The sequence below is a fragment of the Stenella coeruleoalba genome, assembly GCF_951394435.1.
Source record: "Stenella coeruleoalba genome assembly, chromosome: 5".
Classification (NCBI taxonomy): domain Eukaryota; kingdom Metazoa; phylum Chordata; class Mammalia; order Artiodactyla; family Delphinidae; genus Stenella; species Stenella coeruleoalba.
Genome location: NC_137150.1, coordinates 38,889,440 through 38,912,258, shown reverse-complemented (window position 1 = coordinate 38,912,258; position 22,819 = coordinate 38,889,440). Strand labels below are relative to the sequence as shown.

The 22,819-nt window shown below is 34.3% G+C and overlaps 1 protein-coding gene across 2 annotated transcripts in view; it reads right to left on the bottom strand.

Annotated features, from left to right (window-relative positions):
• The window catches only part of RSRC1 (arginine and serine rich coiled-coil 1), a 451,866-nt gene that overhangs the window by 164,505 nt on the left and 264,542 nt on the right, over nt 1-22,819 (bottom strand). For both annotated transcript variants that reach the window (XM_079922011.1, XM_079922010.1), the window contains exon 6: nt 13,314-13,365. In XM_079922011.1, the coding sequence (XP_079778137.1) occupies nt 13,314-13,365 (52 nt within the window). The remainder of the gene's footprint in view (nt 1-13,313; nt 13,366-22,819) is intronic.

Below are 22,819 nucleotides of genomic sequence, written 5' to 3'. Positions count from 1 at the left end.
AATACTCTCTACCTCAGATCAGGAGCAAATGAAGGATAGTCACTCTCACCACTTCTATTCAAAATTGTGCTTGGAGGTTCTAGCTAAAATAATAAATCAAGAATACGAAAGAAAAGGCACTCAGATATGAAAGGAAAAAAAAACTTGCTCTATTCACAGATGACATGATTGTCCATGTAGAAAATTTAAAGAATATTAAAAAAACCCTCTTAGTTCAATAAAATTATAGGATATAAATTTAATACTCAAAATGGAACTGTATTTTATATACTATCAATGAACAACTAGAAATTGACACTTAAAAAATCTTATGTTCACTATGGCACCCCAAAACATAAAATGCTTTAGGCATAAATCTAACAGAACACATACAAGATCTATATGCCAAATACTACAAAACTCTGATGAAAGAAATCAAAGAACTGGAGGTAGAGAACTATACTATTTTCATGTGTGGAAGATTCAATACTGTTAAGATGTCAATTCTCTCCAAACTGATGTGAAGTCCACATTTCAAGACTTACCATAGAGTTACAGTAATCATGGAAATGCGGTATTGGCAAAAGGATGGATAGACATATAGATCAATGGAATAGAATAGAGACTCCAAAACAGATCTAGTCATATGTGGTCAATTCATACTTTACAAAGGTACAAAGACAATTCAGTGGAGGGAAACTATCTTTTCAACAAATGTTACTGGGACCATTAGATATCCATATGCAAAGAAAAGAACCTCAACCCATACTTCTATTAATACAAAAATTAATTTAAAATGTATTATAGATCTAAATGTAAAATCTAAACTATGAAAATTCTAGAAGAAAACATAAAAGCAAATCTTTGTGTTCTTTGGTTAGGCAAAAATTTCTTAGATATGACACTAAAAGCACAATACACATAAAAGAAAAAACTGATAAATTGGACTTCAACACATTAAGAACTTCTACCCTTCAAAAGACTAGTAAGAGAATGTGAAAAATGCAAATGACATATCTGATAAAGAAATTTTATCAGGAATTTATTTAATTCTCAAAACTCAGCAACTGAAAAACAAGTAACTCAATTTTTTAAAAAGGGAAAAGAGGACCTACGATGGCAAATAAGCACATGAAGAGACACTCAACAACATTCATCATGAGGGATATTCAGATTAAAACCACAAAGAGACATCTCTAAACACCAAAACTAATAATACCAAATACTGACAAGGATGTGGAACAACTGGATTTCTCACACATTGCTTCCTAAGTGCAAAATGGTTCAGCCAGGGGCTTCCCTGGTGGTGCAGTGGTTGAGAGTCCGCCTTCCGATGCAGTGGACGCAGGTTCGTGCCCCGGTCGGGGAGGATCCCACATGCGCATGGAGTGGCTGGGCCTGTGAGCCATGGCCGCTGAGCCTGCGCGTCTGGAGCCTGTGCTCCGCAACGGGAGAGGCCACAACAGTGAGAGGCCCGCGTACCCCCCCCCCCAAAAAAAAGGTCCAGCCACTTGGAAAACAATTTGTAGTCTCTCATAAAGTTAAATATAAAATTATCAAATTATCCAGCAATACCAGCCCTGAGTATTTACCCAAATGAAACAAAAACTTATGTTCACACAAAATCCTATTTGAAAATGTTGTAATGGTTTAATTCATAATTGTCCAAAACTGGAAATAATCTAAACATCCTTCAATTAATTAACCCATACAATGGAATACTACACAGTAATAAAAAAGGAATAAACTACTGATACATGCCACAGCATGGATAAATCTTAAAAGCATTATGCTAGGTCAAAAAAACCAAACTCAAAAAGCTACTTATTATACTATTATATTTATACGACATATTAGAAAAGTCAAGACTGTAGGGACACAAAACAGATCAGTTTCCAGGAGCTAGCTGGGGGGAGGGGTTCACAACAAAGGGGAATGGGGATATTTTAAGAGATGATAGAATTGTTCAACATCTCGATTCTGGGTGCTGTTATACAACTGTTTGCATTTGTCAAAAATCAAAGAACTGTCCCTAAAAAAGGTATATTTTACTGTATGTAAATCTTTATTTAAAAAAAAACCAAAAATATTGTTTAGAAAATAGCCAAGGCATAGACAAGGAGAAAATATTTATAAACTATACATCTGACTTGTATTCAGAATATATAAATAACTCTACAAGTCAATAATACAAACAATTCCTTTTAAAAATGGGCAACAGATATGAGCAGATACTTCACAAAAGTATACAGGTGACGAACGATTTCGTGAAAGATGCCCAACCTCATTAGTCATCACAGGAATGCACATTAAAGTCGAATGAAACACAACACATTTAACAGAATGGCTGCAATTAGAAAAAATCCAACAAAATCAAAGCGATGTCAAGGATGGGGAACAAATGAGACTTCCATAATTTGCTGTGGAAACAGAATGGTACAGCACTTTGGAAAACTGTTTGGAATTCAAGTTAAGCCTATACTTACTATATAACCAAGGAATCCTATTCCTAAGTATTTACTCAAGAGAAATGAAACTATGTGTTCACACAAACTTGTACTCAAATGTTCATATGAGTTTTACTCACAAAAACCATAAACTGGAAACAACCCACCTGTCCACCAAGTGTTGAACGAATAAACAAACTGGTATAGACATACAGTGGAATACTACTCAGCAGTAAAAAGAACTGATGCTCACAACAATGTGTACAAATCTAAAAAGCATTATGCCGAGTGAAAGACTACTGACATAAAAGTCACACACCGTATGATTCCATTTATATGGCATTTCGAAAACAACAAAACCATAGTGACATAAAGCAGATTAGTGGTTGCTAAGGTCCAAGAGGAGAGAACTGACTTCAAAGGAGTAAAAGGAACTTTTTGGAGAAATATGTCCTTTATCAAAATTTTTGGTGGTAGTTACACAACTGTATACATTTGTCACAACTTATCAAATTTCATACTAATTGGTGGGGAATTTTATCGTGTTTAAATTAAACCTTTTCTATATCTCTTTAGGTTCTCTTCATAACTTCAAAACAATTGGAAAATGAAGACAAGCCAAAATTTTTTTTAAAAAAACTGAAATCTCACCACGCAGAAACAATAACTGCTATTAGCATTTTGATATAAATCACACAGGGTATTTTTCAATGTAAACATGAACTTTTGGTCAAACTTAAAATAAGATCAGATCCTTTACATTGTTCAGGAGCCACCATTTTTTGAATTCCAAAATAGATCACAAATATGTTTCTACTTCAGTAAATATACTGTGTACAATAAAAAGAAAAGCAGACTATGCTATGATTCTCCCAGTTGTAAGTCAACACCAAGAATTCCTACCGTATAATGTCTTTTTGTTGTCATTAATTATTTCAATATTTGCAAAATTTATTTCTAATATATGACTGTTTAATTCACAGGTCTTGGATTCTCTAAGGAATGCATTTTTTAGTTTTGCTATATAAAATTCAAAGAAATCCTTTATAAAAACAGAACAAAATCTTAATTTTTATGGGATGATAGGACAATTAAAAATAACAGTTAACATTAAATAAAGATTATTAAAAGAATTTTTTGGAAGAGAGAGTTATTTGTTGATTTGTTACCATCAACTCTTTGTAAATTTAAGGGAATATGCTGTACTCACACACAAAAAGGACCACTCTATTTAAACAGGGTTTTTTTTTGTTGTTGTTGTTTTTTTAATGAAAGAAAAAAGAAACCCCAGGGTCTAAAATGTAATGAGTGATCCTATTAGTTCCACCAGACTAAAATCATACAGTCTACGTATGTGGTCTTTTCAGCCACATCTGTCATGAACCATTTTTACATCACAAAATGCAAAATACTGAGCACTGATTTACTAGATGAGACCTGGGAAAGTATTCATCATTTGATTTCCCCCTAAAAGAAAAATTGGCTCACAGGAAGACAGGTGACAGTTCTTTTCAGATCACACTCAGAACTTACACAATTTAGAATCAAATCTTCACATAATCCAAGCAAACAGAAAAAAAAAAAAAAAGAAATAAGTAAAGTGGAAAAACAAAAGAAATTTCAATTATGACTTTCTTAAAATCCAAACATTTTGCTTGGCTAGGAAACATGGATCATATATTAAAAATATTTATAATATGTGAAAATGTATAAACATGTTGCCACATAGTAGATGCTCAATAAATAGTACTCTTATTATTTTAAATACTTCATGAAATGCATACTTATTGAGCATTTTATATACTGATCTGATATTCCTCCTTTCAAAAGCTCTGTTACACATGGAACTTAAATGGAAATAAAATGGAATTTTTATTTAACATAAAATGTATAGTATAGAAGAGTTTTGAATTAATTGTTTCTTTGACTTATCTGAAATCTGTATTAATCACTTTTTGGTAAATTTCTGTACATAATGTTACTTACTCTTATCATAAAAACAAACCTATAATTTCCCTTATAGGAAAAGGGTGGCTGTTATTCCAAATTCTTTAATGGCTTAAATATTAAAGGGTACTTAATTTAAAAAAACTTCATTACATAATTCTGTGTTAGATAAATTATTTACAATGATTATAAAACCACTGAAAAAGAAACTGCATACTTGATAAACCAAACATCCAAATCTTATACATTTGTCAGTCTTTCAATAATGAATTCTGGGGAAAAATAAATTCACAGACACCCAAGTGAATTGGCAACTGTAAGTGACAGAAGCCTTCTAAATCCTCTGTTTACACTGGGGATTAGCGGAGTAGATTTTGAGTTGCAAACTGAACAGTCCATGGTCAAGGGAACCTGCTCCCTGTCAGCCCGCAGGGCATAAGGACAAAGCATGGTCCTGGTAGGAAGTGACCCATAAACATATTCCTACCCAGGATTTATACAAAGCCAGTCTGCCTCACAGAAACTCCATATGACCATTAACTGGCCTGCAAGGCCTGCCAGGAGGCCTAATTACAGGTCTACAGAGCCCAATAACAAAAGCTGAAGGGCTTTAGCCTAGGGATGATCTGCTTTATACTGACTTGAGAGAGTCCATATAGAGGACCCAAAAGAAAGAGGTTTAGCTTTAAAATTCTCCCCAGAGAGCCAGCATTGTACTCAAGTCTAGAAAGCCCACATGCAACATACTTCAGCTAGGCTTAAACATACCACCCTCTCAAAATTAACATTCAACTACTGTCTGCTTAACATCTGCTCAAACATGGCAAGTTGCTGTGATATTGTTAGACTCTAACTGATAGCTTTCTTCTTACTAAATATTATTGGGGATAAATGATAGTCATTCAAATATAAATGTGTAACTGATGCTAAAACAAATAACTTATATTTTCTAAAAGTAATTTACTTAATAGTTCTCTTTAGGAAGCACTAGTATATCTTTTTGGATTAACACGAAGTGCAAAATCATGCTCATTATTGGAAACTGGGAGTTAAATTAACATTATCAATTTGATTTTGCATTAAAGGTATTAAATTTTATGTAGAATTTCTGAAGAAATGTGGTTTTGCAGAAACCACATTTGATGAAAAAAAGGTTTTAACCAATGCCCAAGTCAATGAAACTATTTGATTATATACATTTGTTTCTTTTAAAAAGCACAAGAATTCTTAATTCTTGATAACTTCTTTTAACTGTATATGTATGGTGGTATGAGGAGGATGTTTGACCCAATATCTCTTCTTTAATTACCTCACAAAGCCACTCTGGTGATGCCATAAAAAACTACTTCCACTCCTCCTGGCTAATGTTTATAGAACGCTCAGTTATATGTTAGGTGCTGTTCTAAAAACTTTATTATGTTAATTTATTTAGTTTTCATTAAAACTCTAAAGGTATATATTCTCATTCCCATTTCATACATGAAAAAACTGAGGTTGAACAAGGTTTAACAATTTTCCCATGGTTTTGTCAGTAAATAATGGATCTGGGAATAGCACCCAGGCCGTCTGACTTCAGAACTTGACCACCATACTCTATTGCTTTTCATACTAATTGCAAACATTTATTGAATGCTTACTATGTACCAGGTACTATTCTAAGTGTTTTACAAATGTTAATGCACTTAAAGTCCATAACAACCCCATTAGTATGTACTATTAGTATCTCAATTTTATAGATGAGGAAACTAAAGAAGAGCAAAGGGGAAGTGATCTGCTCAAGCTCACAAAGTTAGTTAGTGAACGAAGCCGGATATGAATCTAGACTAACCAACACGCAACCAAGCAGAAGCCTACATGGGGAAAAAAGAAGTCTGAAAACTATTTATTTATATGAAATAGAAGTTAACTTTTTAATCACTTGCTCTTTTTTTTTAGGTTTGCCCTACATGAAAGCCTCTCTCACAATAAATCAACCTATTTCTTGGAGCCAGAGATCAGTGGTCAGAAGCCTATGGAGCAAAACCTCTGTCGACTTTAAATCAGGGTTGCAGAATGGCTTTCTATGCTCCCCAGAAACAGTACAACATTAACATGGCAATTTCATTTGTAATTCTCAGAACTACAAATATTTAAAGCCAGACTGGACTTCAGAGAAGTACTGGGACTTACAAGATTAGATGGCTATGAAGAGAAAGGTTTAGGACTTGGCTTCCAGGTACTTAATGGGTAACTAAGAGAAGAAAATCCAAGTTTAACATGCTGCAGAATAACTGGGATGGAGTGAGGCACTTATGGCTTATTTCCAAAAACAGCTTCTTTCCTTGATATAGTGTTCTTACGTGTGTAACTCTTCTGTGTTTTACAATACTTAATTAGCTTCTATCCCAGCAAGGGTCACTGAAAGGCATGTCCATAGTTGGGGTGAAGAAGAAAACACTGGTAATCACAGAACATTACCCTAGATTTTTCAAAGTTCTCAGAAATATAGCTACTATGATCACCCTAATAGTTAAGGAAAAGAATTTGTATTCTGAATAAAACTTTAATCCTTTTGTATTATCAATTAAAAACAACTCATTTCAGAATCAAAGGCTTGCTTGAGGATAGAAATTATTTTATTATAAGGTAATTGTAGCATTATGCCTAACAAAACAAGATATGTATTTGGTAATGTTTTCTATCACCCTTCTTTCTGCTGAACGTAACTCAGGGATTTAACCTATGGATAGAAATAGCTCAGGAGTCAGAAATCATTGGATTTGAGTCCTGGTTTTCCCACTTACTAGGTATGTGATCTTTTACAAGTCATTTAAGCTTTGGGGATATTTGTAAAATGGAGTTAATTAGCTCTCCATGCAGTGATGTGAGTCAAATGATAAAAGATTTATGAAAATGCTTTGAAAACTGTAAAGCACAATAAAAAGTGCTGTAGATATTATTTAGAAAATGAAATATTACACAGAAATTTTATGATAAAGGGGATTTACCATACATGCATTAAATAAACTTCTATTTCTCTTATAACATTAGAGATATAATTTTAAAGGTTGCAGGTGTCAATAATTCTATTAAAAGTAAAATATTAAGGAGATAAAATATTAAGGAATATTTTTAGATTTCTCTAAAAATATTTTTAGAGAAAATTATGTCTTGAAACTATGTTCTGAGAAGTGTCATTTTTTCACGGTGATGAAAAATATTTATGTTTTGGAAAAATCTCTCCTCTAAGTTCTTCTTCAGACCTATGAGCATATGGAGCATAAGATGACATTGTGTTTTTGTGGAAAATCAACTAATGTGTGGAATGATGCTAACAAGTCAAACAACAGTGACATCAAAAATGATGGAGACGAGTCTTTAAGTAAACTCATTATCTTCCTTCTTCCTCCTGTGTGATAATCACATTTTGTTATCTCTTCTGTCATGTACTACCTTCAAGTTTAAGATTAAAAAGTTAGATTACTGCCATGTATCTTCTACTTTTGAAGCCAGGGAACTTTTCAATATATTTTTTTAAAATCCACCAAAGAGTGGTTTAAATGAGCATACCAGCATCCAAAGGCTTAATTTTCAGTTACCCAGAACAATTATTTCACAGTGACTTACTCACCAAAGATTAATAGCTAGAATTCTATTTGGCATAGTGACACTCACTACAGGCGCTATTAAAACTCCTGGGAAAGATCCAGAAGTTTTAGATATGGTTCCTGACCTTCAGACATTTATTATTTCATTGGGAAAATAGGTCCAACACTCATGAAATAAATATTAATATCAGCAGTATGTGAGTAAATACCAACATGAATGGTGTGCATAGAATAAAAGAAAAAGAATTCAAAGGAGAACAGAAAGATTACATGATGTAATGGTCAGAGAAATCACGTGGAAATGTTATCTGAGATGCATATTGAAGTGTTTAGAGAGAGAAAGAGGAAGGAGAAAGATATTTCTAGAGGAGAAAATAATCACAAGCAAAAATTCCCAGGTAGAAAAGAACATGAGTAACTCAAAGAATAATGAGAAGAAGTATAAAAATGAATTCTAAGAAAAAAAGTTAGAAAAGTCTGTGAATCCACCATACAGAACCTTGGAACCTTAAGCACAGAAGTATAAAATTGATCTTGTAAGCAATCTAGAACCAGTGAATAATTTTGAGCAAAGGAGCAGCATAACCAAGTGGTGGGTGAGAAAGAATCATCTAGCAATGGTACTCACCAGAAGCAATATGGAAATAAAAATTTTCTGGTGGCTACCATCTGCCAGACTCTGGGCTAGATACTTCACTTATAATATATATCTTCACAACAATCCTATAAGGTAATCATCATCTTTTCCCCTTACAGACTAGGAAATAATGGTGTAGGGAAATCCTTAAAACCTAAATATTGATACTGTCAAACAGGTAACTTAAATATGCAACATGGTCTAGTTGAGACAATAGGGGGGAATGTAATATGGTTTTTTATACTGCTGGTGGGAATGTAATATGGTTCAGCTGCTGTGGAAAAATCTGGTGGTTTTACAAAAAGTTAAACCAAGAATTTACCAAATGACTCCATAATTATACTCCTAGGTGTATACCCCTCAAAGTTACAAATGGTTACTCAAACAAGTACATATATATATGCATGTTCAAAGCTACACTGTTCACAATAGCCAAAAGGTGGAAAAAACCCCAAATTTCCATCAATAGATGAATGGATAAACAAATGGCGTGTGTGTAAACACACACACACACACACACATATACATACATTCAGCCATAAAATGTATTCTGTGGAATATTATTATATTCCACAGAATACATTTTATGGCTGAATGTATATATACAATATATATATACATATATACATAATGTGTATATATATTATGTATTATTATGTATATATTAATATATTATGTATATATTATATACATAATACAAATGTATTATGTGGAATGTATTATGTGGAATATTATTCAGCCATAAAAAGGAATAAAATACTGACACAGGCTACAACATGGCTATACCTCCAAAACATGCTAAATGCAAGAGGCTAGACACATAAGGTCACACACTGTATGATTCCATTTACATGAAATATGCAGAATAGATAAATCCATAGAGATAGAGGGCAGGTTGATGGTTGCGGTTGCCAGGAGCTGAGGGTAAGGTGAGGGGAGAGAAATTGCCTAATAGGTAATAGGTTTTACTTTGGAAATGTTTTTAAACTAGATAGAGGTGGTGGTTATATAGCTTTGTGGATGTATTTAATGCCACTGAATTGTCACTTTAAACAGTTATGTTTTATTTTGTCTTGTGTGAATTTCACCTCAATAACTTACTTCTAAAAAGTAAAGAACTACAGTAAACTAGAAAATATACACATCTGCCATATTCCATTTAAAAAAACAAAAACGTTTTGGCTAAACAATAAACATCACACTACTGAAGGTCACAGAATGAGTGAGCAGTGGAAGCAGGTTTAGAACCCTTCCACTATTCACCACCCTCTCTCTGGAGAAGAGACAGAATTGAAGCAAAAGACCAACTAGGAGGTAATGGATTAACCTTTGGGTGGACTGTTTGGTGTCCAGACTAAGGAGTTGGCAGTGGGAAAGATAATAGAGGGATAACTATAAAAAATATTTCAAAATAAGTCATTCAATTCTAGGTGAATGACTGCCTATAAAGAAGTCAAAGATAAACATTTCAAGGTTTTGAATCTTAATGAATGTGAGAATGGTAAAAGTATTTTTTAAATGAAAAGAAAGAAGTCATGGCCAAGAGGATTTTTAATTGGATTTACTCAATATCATAAAGTAAATCATTATCTGAAGTTATATTGATAACTTAAAGATTCAGTCTTACAAATTTATATAGTTTTACAAGCTTGAGTCCTCCAGCATTTGGAAAAAACAAAACATCTTAGACATAACCTTAACTTCACATCACCTTCAAATTAAAAGTTAAACAAGAGACATGAAACTTCATTTCAATTGCATTTTGGCAATGAACATGAAAAAAGATTCTATCTAAATCTGAAGATTTAGCATAGCAAAATATAAAAATGTTAACAGTTTAGTATATACAAAATATGATCATAACAAATACAATAAAATCTCTGACTTCAAATTCAAGGTACATGGTTACATTTTGCTTAATGTATTTTACTCATACATATGTCTTTCAAAATCATACCGCTAGTAATTATTGCCAAATGTTATTAAATATATTTTAATTCCAAACCAAGGCCATGATTAACATTCACTAATAAATCAATAACAATGCAATGGTAATATATAAAACTTTCTTCTGGGACCCACAATTAGAGTAAAAGACTAAGTCTAGTCAGCAAGATTTCTACACATGAACCCTATCTACCAGATTATGGTAACTATAAGGCTGAAATAAATCCTGGCTCAAGAATCTAGCATACAGCCTTAAGTTCTTCCCTGTACCCAATTTTAAGGCCCCAAAGTTGAGGGTGTTTTCCCTGGGAACTCAAGTAAACTCCAACGAGACAGAATGGGAACTACCAGGCCTTCCTATCCAGCCACCTCAATCTTACGACCAGGCTAGACTTTATCCATGAGCCTTACCAGACTGAGCTCAAGTTCTTATTCCCCCCTACTTTATTTTGCTTGTTTGTTTATTTTTAATAATACAATGAATACCTTGATTCATCACTGAAACAGAGATCCAGAACCTTGACAATAAGTTCTATATTTGCTTAGCGTTCCCCTATATCCATCTATCTGCTTCTCCTCTCCAAGGCCACAGGTTCTCATTAATTACAGTAATATATGTTTTTCAAAGGGGTATAATATGTTATTTCATGTTATAAAGCAAAATAGTCATAGAAATGGCATCAAAAAGTAAAATCTGGTTAAAATGGTTTCTTAACCAGTGACAATGGTTACAACACAATCCTTTTGTAAAACAATTTAGCAAGAATGTATAAAAAGCCACTCTACATATTAACACCCTCTAATCTCATAAACTCATTTCTATAGTAATCAATTCCAAGAAAATAAGCTAAACTATGGAAAACACTATTTGTAACAGGAGGTGCATAACAGTATTATGGGTAAGAGGGAAAAGCTAGAGACAATGTAAATGTTCAATAAGAAGAAAATGATTAAATAAATAATCCTATATCTAGCTAAGGTCTGTCCTTTGCTTATGGGGGGCAATGTTAAGTTTTTTAATTTGAAAATTGTCATAATATTTTGAATGTTTGTCAAATTCACAGAACCTCCCTATTTATCCTTAATAGAATTTAGAATGTTAAATTAAAAAATGAGGAGTGACAGCTGGGACCAATATAAGCAAGTTATACACTGAGGTCCGCACTGTCAGATCTGTTTTATAATACGCTTTTTGTGACCACCTAGAGGGGTGGGATAGGGAGGGTGGGAGGGAGACGCAAGAGGGCGGAGATATGGGGATATATGTATATGTACAGCTGATTCACTTTGTTATAAAGCATAAACTAACACACCATTGTAAAGCAATTATACTCCATAAAGATGTTAAAAAAATTTTTTTAAGGTAAAGAAAACTGTATAAAACTATGAAATACAATTCTTTATAGTTGCATTAACAGAAACAAATATTTTCTGGACTAAGCACCATAAATATTTTCCTTTAAAGCAAGAGTTTGTCAGTACTCAAGTAATGAACCTGGAAATATTTCTTCTAAGCAAAATGCCATTAAAGAATGAATATATATTATATAAATAACAGAGAATCGTATTAACTAGCTTTATCCTATAGTATATTTATTGGAGACTCAAAATTTGAAAAACCTAATAGTAAGCGAAATTTTAGTACATCATGTTTTCTATGTAATTAAAGATAAAATGAGTAAGATCAATACATAAAGATAAGTGACTTTTAAAGTAATATGAAGTGGTACAGAGATTCACAGTCAACATATTAATTTTTATATGGTAAGTTACTTCAACTAGTGATTTATGAAGCTAGTATATCATTTATACTGGTGTTCCCAATCTTTAGACTGTAGACACATTGGGTAGGAATAAAAGGAGCTAATACAAGAAATCCTTGAATTAATATGCATACATGTATTTTTGCAATGAATATTAAAATATAACTACTATCATTTGGTAGTCTGAAATTACTTTTGATGTCAAAATAGAATTCTCATTTTCCAGTTGGAAATTATGAACTCTTTACAGATCCTTAAAAAGTAAATAATTTTAAGAAACATGTACTCCTTTGGTAATATTATTCTAACCCTACCTCATGCTTGATCTTGATAACTTATTATTTGACTGTAATATATATTTTTAAAAACCACATTAAGATTCAGAGTAAAATATCAGTACTTGGAAAAGGTAACATGGATCTCTTATATTTTTAAAAAGTAAAGTATTTAATGTGTACATGAATCTGGGTATTATAATCTAAAATCAAAGAAAGAATTATTGTACAATTGAGATATTAAAACATACAGATTTTTAAGATTAGATGGTATCCAGACGAATAGTCCAATGAGTTAGTCTAATGTAACTGGAAGAATTATTAAACATTTATCTCATTTCCTTTAGAGCAAAACCTTGATCTAAAAATCACACCTTATATAAATATTAAATCAAAATGATCACAGCCTCAAATATAAAATGTAGAAGTATAAAATTCTTCTTAAACATGCCACTAAAAGCACAGTCCGTAAAAGACAAAAATCAATAAACTGGACTTCATCAAAATTAAAACTAAAATCGAAGCGAGTTTTATAAATAAGAAGGTAAAGAATGACCTTTTAACATCACACTATAGCAATAAATATTTGAGGTAAAATATGGCCATACAAAGATCTCACAAATTTGTGAGGCTATGTGAAAATAGGTGTTTTGCTCTTTGACCCATCTGTAAGCATGCTAGGATTTATTTCACATATTTTCATTTAAATAAAGTTAATTATTAACACTTACCAGCAGCTTCAAGAACCAGTTGTAGTCTTGCTTTGGCCTGTTCAGCTGGTGGCTAAAAATCAACCATAAAAGACACTTACAAGGTAGTTTTAACAGAGCTTTAAATTAATGCATTATTACGTTGAGTATCAGAAAATTTAGAGAACTTTGTCATAATCAGTATTAATATCCACCCACATCTTAACAAAATTCCATCACAGCAGCTCTACCAATCTACTCTCTCACCCTAGTAATCAAATCACACTTTTCATTATTATGATTCAAGAATGAAGTTCTTCCTTTTTCTTTTTTTTTTTTTTTTTACTGGAATAGCTTTTATTTGTTATCCAACATGTACCAGTCAGCAACAGCCTAAATACATATAATTTAATAAGGAGGCAAAACCCACACATTTAACAACATACTCTCAAGCTGTGTTGTTTCTTTGCATATGGAAACATGCAAAATGACCTATTAGAAGTTAAATAGCAACTTAAAGTCCAATATCTCAGGCAAATTATATCCTAAAACCAAATATTTTCTGCTTTCCTTACGGTATTTGAAAGGAGCAATTGTGATAAAGACAGGACACAACGTGAGTTACTGCTTTCAATTCCTACTAACTGTCCTAAAATTAGTCTCTCAATGAACTTTGATTCAATACAGTTGATAATGTTGAAACTACTTTCCTACCAGTGACCTTATTCTGAGATTTTTGGATATGTTGATGGTATCCAAACAATAAGATGGATTGTATCAAGGTTATGATCTTTATGAAAGACTTGTTAAAAACTGTTTTTAATACTTAAGACTTTACATTTCTTAAGATGTCAGTAAGTGACTAAATAATCTCATGTTTATATACGATACCATCATTTGAGAATTAACATTTTACAAGATATATTTGAATGTTTTGCTATTTGTGAAAAAACAGCCTGAATGAAAAGAATTACATAATTGGATACGGAAAGAAGATGTTGTGCTCAGAAAAGTTTAAGAATTTGAATGGTACTTCTGAATAAACTGTAAGAAACAGGATAGGAGAGTGGTAGATGAGACAGGAAAGAAGACAGGGCTAGCCTTTTATATCATAGAAGAGGGATTAACAAACTATGACCTAAACCTGGTTTTGTAAATAAGTTTTATGGGAACATAGCCATGCCCATTGGTTTATATATTGTCCATGGTTGCTTTTGTGCTCAACTCAACAACAGCAGAGTCAACTATTTGCGGCAGGACTCTTATGGCCAGCAAAGTCTAAAATATTTACTATGTAGATCTTTAAGGAAAAGACTGTTGACCCCTGCCATATAAGACGGAGAGACTTGGAAGAATGTGAAACAGTGGGGTGACAAGATGAGATCTGCACTCTGACACATCATTCTAGCAATATACTTGAGGATGAACTGCAAAGAATGTGACAGAAGGCAAGGAGCTCAGTTAGGGAGCAATTAAAGAACTCCAGATGAGAGACGATGAGGGCCTGGGGAGGAGCAGTAGCAGTAAGGTTGGAGAGGAAGAACTAGATTTGAGAAACATTTAATTGGTAACATGAAAGGACTGATTGGATATGAGAGAAGGAGGAGTTGACAAACAAAAAGAATATTTTATGTCATATGTTTGTAGAAAAAATGTACGTAAGTGTGCTTTATAAAGTTATCAATATTAAAAATGTGACATCAAATTAAAATATCATAGCAAAATATCAATAGAAGACTGTGACATCTACTGAATATGATCTCTCTAACAGTTATAAAGGAAACTGCCAAGCAATTAACACGAACATTTATAATGATGAAAGGCAAATGACATTTGACATCAGTATCAGGGAGCATAGTGAGTGTGCAAAACTGCGGAGCACATGGCCCAGCTAAAGAAAGCAGCTGGTACTCAGCACCAACTCAGTGTTGTCATGCAGAAATGCAAATCAAGGGTTATAAAACTTCTTCATTTTTTTTCCTGAGACTTTAAGTCACCATAAAGACAAATACTGTGTGGAACAAACAGTACTTCTCAGAGCCAGATTCAATCCTGAAACAGACAGTCTGTGATCTCTGCCATCTACTTAACAAACACAGTAGAAACATGATATTGATACTTTGTGCAACATAGCATAACTAGAATGGCAAGAAGGAAATAATGTTCTGACTAGCAGATCTCAAGCAAGCACAGAATTATGAAGTATACATTTCAGAGTATCCTAGTAAGCAGTGACGTTTGATAGAAAAATGTGAGAAACTTTATTGGGTAAGATATTTCATGGGAAAGTTATAGGTATTTCATAAGAAACGATTATTTTTACCAAATAAGAAATATTTAAAACAAATATACAAAGTGATGAGTACCCATATTCAGTAAAATATTAACAATATTGTTAAAGTCTCTTAACCCACAAAACCTCCTCCATAGCAGCTCCCTCTCTCCCCCAGTTAAAATCTATGTCTTAAAAATATGTTGATTACCGTCCCTAAGTCTTAATGGTTGATGATTATGATAAAAACACCTGTTAAGACATATTTATATTTTATTAATTCCTCTAACAATCTATAATACAGGATTCATATTTCAAAGATAAAGAAAACCATGGAATAAGAGTAGTTTCCTAACTTGCCTTTACTAGTAAAAGACAGGCTGAAATTAAGACCTTCTGACTCCAAATTTCAGGATTCTTCTAACTACATCACTAGGATATTCATGAATTCAAAGCAATTAATTTCACAGATATAAAAGCACACAGATAGATTTTTGATTCTGTTCAAAAAAAAATCTATCCAAGATAGTACATTTGCCTATACAAATATAACTTCCTAAATTATTTGCGAAATATAAGGATCAATTCCAACTATGGGGACAAACACATTGTTAGATTTGCCAGACTTTTAAAAGTAATTTGTCTTTTATAAGTATTTTTGCTTTTAAAAATATTTGATTCATTTCACAAGCATTTTTCTTGGATAGGGTATTCAGATACACATGTTCTCTCACTTTTTTCCCACCTGCAAATATCTTTCTTTCGCCACAACTGGTGAATAATTTGAATGGATATGGGATTCTCGGTTGCAGTCTTTTTCTCTCAGTCACTTGCCCTTCAAATTCTTTCCAAGTGCTCCTCCACAATATTTCAGCCTTGAGTTTGTCCCAGAGAGGGAAAGCATCACAACAGGTCACTTGGCTGAAACCCTCCAGGTCCCACCTACCTATCTGCATCAGTAGCTGCTTGACCCAGAAAAAGTAGATAAGCTGGAGCTGGAAATGGAGAGGAGGCAGCCTGATTTATGTTGCCATCATTCTGATTGCCAGTTATAGTTACTTTTTAAGAAAAGATTAAGAAGAAAGAAGAAACAGAATACACAGTTAAAAGAACATTTTTCTACTAATCCATTTTTAGTTAGGTATCATCATACTAAGCTGACTTAGATTGAAAAAACCTTTGGGGCTTGACTGCCAACAGATTGAAAAAACCTTTGGGGCTTGAGTGCCAAAATTTCTAATGCTTTAACTATTTTAGAGTGTATTAGACTCCAGGGATTGGTATGAATTCCATCTAAAACTGGTAAATGGTACTAATGTTATTCAGAGCCAGAAAAAAAAATACTTTATGAAATAAATAAGAAGCTAGCATCAAATACAAATGCATGGAATACAGCAATTTCTCAAAATAAGAACTGATAAATGAGGACATATTTAAGAACACAATGTCACAATTATATTGTATGAAGCAAATTTATGGAGAAAAAATTGTATTCTATTAAAAAATAATATTCCTACGGGAAAAAAATCTGTAAAAAATACAAATACATGGAGGCTAAATAATACACTACTAAATAACCAAGAGATCACTGAAGAAAACAAAGAGGAAATCAAAAAATACCTAGAAAAAAGTGACAATGAAAACATGATGACACAAAACCTACGGGATGCAGTGAAAGCAGTTCTAAGAGGGAAGTTTATAGCAATACAATCCTACCTCAAGAAACAAATAAAATCTCAAATAAACAACCTAACCTTACACCTAAAGTGATTAGAGAAAGAAGAACAAAAAAACCCCAAAGTTAGCAGAAGGAAAGAAATCATAAAGATCAGATCAGAAATAAATGAAAAACAAATAAAGGAAACGAGCAAATATCAATAAAACTACAAGCTGGTTCTTTGAGAAGATAAACAAAATTGATAAACCATTAGCCAGACTCATCAAGAAAAAAAGGGAGAAGATTCAAATCAACAGAATTAGAAATGAAAAAGGAGAAGTAACGACTGACACTGCAGAAATACAAAGGATCATGAGAGATTACTACAAGCAACCATATGCCAATAAAATGAACAACATGGAAGAAATGGACAAATTCTTAGAAGAGCACAACCTTCTGAGACTGAACCAGGAAGAAACAGAAAATATAAACAGACCAATCACAAGCACTGAAATTGAGACTGTGATTAAAAATCTTCCAACAGGGCTTCCCTGGTGGCGCAGTGGTTGAGAGTCTGCCTGCCGATGCAGGGGACACAGGTTCGTGCCCCGGTCTGGGAAGATCCCACATGCCATGGAGCAGCTGGGCACGTGAGCCATGGCCGCTGAGCCTGCGCGTCCGGAGCCTGTGCTCCGCAACGGGAGAGGCCACAACAGTGAGAGGCCTGCGTACCGCAAAAAAAAAAAAAAAAAAAAATCCAGGAACAAAAGCGCAGGACCAGATGTCTGCACAGGTGAATTCTATCAAACATTTAGAGAAGAGCTAACACCTATCCTTCTCAAAGTCTTCCAAAATATAGCAGAAGGAGGAACACTTCCAAACTCATTCTATGAGGCCACCATCACCCTGATACCAAAACCAGACAAAGATGTTACAAAAAAAGGCCAATATCGCTGATGAACATAGATGCAAAAATCATCAACAAAATACTAGCAAACAGAATCCAACAGCACATTCAAAGTATCTACACCATGATCAAGTGGGGTTTATCCCAGGAATGCAATGATTCTTCAATATACGCAAATCAATCAATGTGATACACCATACTAACGAAGTGAAGGATAAAAACCATGTGATCATCTCAACAGATGCAGAAAAAGCTTTCAACGAAATTCAACATCCATTTATGCTAAAAAATCCTCCAGAAAGTAGGCATAGAGGGAACTTACCTCAACATAATATAGAGCATATATGACAAACCCACAGCCAACACCGTTCTCAATGGTGAACAACTGAAACCATTCCCATTAAGATCAGGAACAAGACAAGGTTGCCCACTCTCACCACTATTATTTTTTTCTTAATTTTTTATATTTTGCGGTACGCGGGTCTCTCACTGTTGTGGCCTCTCCCGTTGCGGAGCACAGGCTCTGGACACACAGGCTCAGCAGCAAAGGCTCGCGGGCCCAGCCGCTCTGTGGCATGTGGGATCTTCCCGGACAGGGGCACAAACCCGCGTCCCCTGCATCGGCAGGCGGACTCTCAACCACTGCGCCACCAGGGAAGCCCCTCACCACTATTATTCAACATAGTTTTGGAAGTTTCAGTCACAGCAGCGAGACGAAAAAGAAATAAAAGGAATCCAAATCGGAAAAGAAGAAGTAAAGCTGTCACTGTTTGCAGATGACATGATACTATATATAGAAAATCCTAAAGATGCTACCAGAAAACTACCAGATCTAATCAATGAATTTGGTAAAGTAGCAGGATACAAAATTAATTCACAGAAATCTCTTGAATTCCTATACACCAATGATGAAAAATCTGAAAGAGGAATTAAGGAAACACTCCCATTTACCATTGCAACAAATGGAATAAAATATCTAGGAATAAACCTACCAAAGGAGAAAAAAAAAAAAACCTGTATGCAGAAAACTACAAGACACTGATGACAGAAATTAAAGATGATACAAACAGATGGAGAGATATACCATGTTCTTGGATTGGAAGAATCAATATTGTGAAAATGACTCTACTACCCAAAGCAATCTATAGATTCAATGCAATCTCTATCAAACTACCAATGGCATTTTTCACAGAAGTAGAACAAAAAATTTTACAATTTGTATGGAAACACAAAAGACCCCGAATAGCCAAAGCAATCTGGAGAAAGAAAAACGGAGCTGGAGGAATCAGGCTCCCTGATTTCAGACTATACTACAAAGCTACAGTAATCAAGACAGTATGGTACTGGCACAAAAACAGAAAGATAGATCAATGGAACACGATAGAAAGCCCAGAGACAAACCCACGCACATATGGTCACCTTATCCTTGATAAAGGAGGCAAGAATATACAATGGAGAAAAGACAGTGTCTTCAATAAATTGTGCTGGGAAAACTGGACAGCTACATGTAAAAGAATGAAATTAGAACACTCCCTACACCATACACAAAATAAACTCAAAATGGATTAAAGACCTAAATGTAAGGCCAGAAACTATCAAACTCTTAGAGGAAAACATAGGCAGAACACTCTATGACATAAATCACAGCAAGATCCTTTCTGACCCACCTCCTATAGAAATGGAAATAAAAACAAAAATAAGCAAATGGGACCTAATGAAACTTAAAAGCTTTTGCACAGCAAAGGAAAACATAAACAAGATGAAAAGACAACCCTCAGAATGGGAGAAAATATTTGCAAATGAAGCAACTGACAAAGGATTAATCTCCAAAATTTACAAGCAGCTCATGCAGCTCAATAACAAAAAAACAAACAACCCAATCCAAAAATGGGCAGAAGACCTTAATGGACACTTCTCCAAAGAAGATATACATATTGCCAACAAACACATGAAAGAATGCTCAACACCATTAATCATTAGAGAAATGCAAATCAAAAGTAAAATGAGATATCATCTCACACCAGTCAGAATGGCCATCATCAAAAAATCTACAAACAATAAATGTTGGAGAGGGTGTGGAGAAAAGGGAACACTCTTGCACTACTGGTGGGAATGTACATTGATACAGCCACTATGGAGAATAGTACTGAGGTTCCTTAAAAAACTAAAAATAGAACTACCATATGACCCAGCAATCCCACTACTGGGCATATACCCTGAGAAAACCATAATTCAAAAAGAGACATGTACCACAATGTTCACTGCAGCTCTATTTACAATAGCCAAGACATGGAAGCAACCTACGTGTCCATCGACAGATGAATGGATAAAGAAGATGTGGCACATATATACAATGGAATATTACTGAGTCATAAAAAGAAACGAAATTGAGTTTTTGTAGTGAGGACCTAGAGTCTGTCATACAGAGTGAAGTAAGTCAGAAAGAGAAAAACAAATACCATATGCTAACACATATATATGGAATCTAAAAAAAAAAATGGTTCTGAAGAATCTAGGGGCAGGACAGGAATAAAGATGCAGATATGGAGAATGGATTTGAGGACATGGGGAGGGGGAACAGTAAGCTGGGACAAAGTGAAAAAGTGTCATGGACTAATACATACTACCAAATGTAAAATAGCTAGTGGGAAGCCGCCACATAGCACAGGGAGATCAGCTCGGTGCTTTGTGACTGCTTAGGGGGTAGGATAGGGAGTGTGGGAGGGAGATGCAAGAGGGAGGAGATATGGGGATATATGTATATGTATAGCTGATTCACTTTGTTATAAAGCAGAAAGTAACACACCATTGTAAAGCAATTATACTCCAATAAAGATGTTAAAAAATAATAATATTCCTTAAATCAAAATTAGTAATGCATAATTAGAAAAATATTACCAAAACTGAATTACACAGAATATAAATATTGTTCCCTTAAAAAATAAATATTAGCAATGACATTGATAGAACAACAGTAAGTACAGTATGAATTTTTACTATAAGATTTTATATCACATAGGGCTTAAACTTTCTAAATTAATAGGGGTCCTTTTTTGGGGAGGAGGGGTTTGGTAGTTTTTCTATTGCCATGGATTCTACAGAACTGCCCTGCTCCCTCCCCTCCCCTTGGTAGCCAAGTATACCTACATAACTCCATTGGTAAGCCCTAGTTTTAGAGAAGAAAGTGGTTTCTTAGGAAGAAACAAAAGCTCCTAAGATGAAACCAAAAGAAAGGTCAGTCTCTTGATGACTTGTGGAGGTGACCAACCTCAGTGTCTAGACTTTTTCCTTCAACTTTGGTTTTGCTCTTATTTAGTCCAATACCCTGAGTTCCTTACAAATAGACTGACTGCATGTCTAGATTCTCAAAATACTGCCAAAGCTAACATTCCAAACCAGCACAATCCTCTGAGCCATGACCATACCAAAAAAAAAGAGAAGCAAAAAGAAGTCTATCCTTACAAAAGCCAGTTTACACACTGAACTATTTAAACTATTTGCTCACTCTTCTCACTTCCATTCATATTTAGCTTCCTAACCACTGGCCACCCCTATGGAAATTCTGTAAGTTGATGAAGCTACAGCCATTCCAGCTGCCAACCACACTTTTGGCTTTGTTGATGACAGGGAAATATAAAGTCTGAAAGAAAGACTGGCTGAGCAAGGAGAGAACTCAAGCTTAGCAACAACATTTCACAAAATAAAATTAGGACTGCATTATATGGTTTTCAGCTATTACTCTCAATTTTATATTATCATATGCTCTTTTTATACAAAAAAATATATACAGAGAGGATTCTGGAACATGGCAGAGTAATAAGCACCAGGAATCCATCTCCCCATCTAGACAATAATTACACTGGCAGAATCTGTCTGACATAACTCTTTTAGAACGCTGGATTATTTTGAAGGCTTGCAAACTACCAGGGGAAGATGTGGAGGGTAAATTGCGGTTAATTTTGGTCAGTTTCAGCTATTAGCACAGTAGCAACTACCCATCCCCCACCCCCAGCCACGTGACAAGCAACAGTGCACCTGTTCCTAGAGCAGCTTGCACACAGCTCAAGTGTTGGCAAGAATGTGGAGAAATTGGAACCATTATGTACTGTTGATGGGAATTAGAATGATACAGGGTTGTGGAAAACAATAAGGCAGTTCCTCAAAAAATTAAAAAATAGAATTACCATATGATCTAACAATTCCACATCTGGGTACATACCCCAAAGAATTGGAAGCAGGGTCTTGAAGAGATATTTGTACACCCATGTTCATAGAAGCATTATTCGTAAGAGCTGAAATGGAAACACCCAAGTGTCCACTGATGAATCAATGGATAAGCAAAATGTGGTATAAACATACACTGAAATATTATTCAGCCTTAAAAAGGAAGGAAATTCTATAATATGCTACAACATGGATGTGATCAGAAAAGATGTTTGATATGATTTCAATCTTCTTAAGTTTATTGAGACTTGTTTTGTGTCCCACCGTATGGTCAGTCCTTGTGAAAGTTCCATGTGTACCTAAGAAGAACGTGTATTCTGCTGCTGTTGTATAAAATAAAACAATTACTCAGGATATCCTGAGTCTCAAGCTCTGCCACAGAGGCTGAGGGTGGGAGAGAAGTCAGGGTTGCATGGGCACCTCTGCTGTGTCTGGTGTTGTCAGGTTTGCAGTTCTGGGGAGGGGGATGGTGTCCCAGGCCCTGCTGC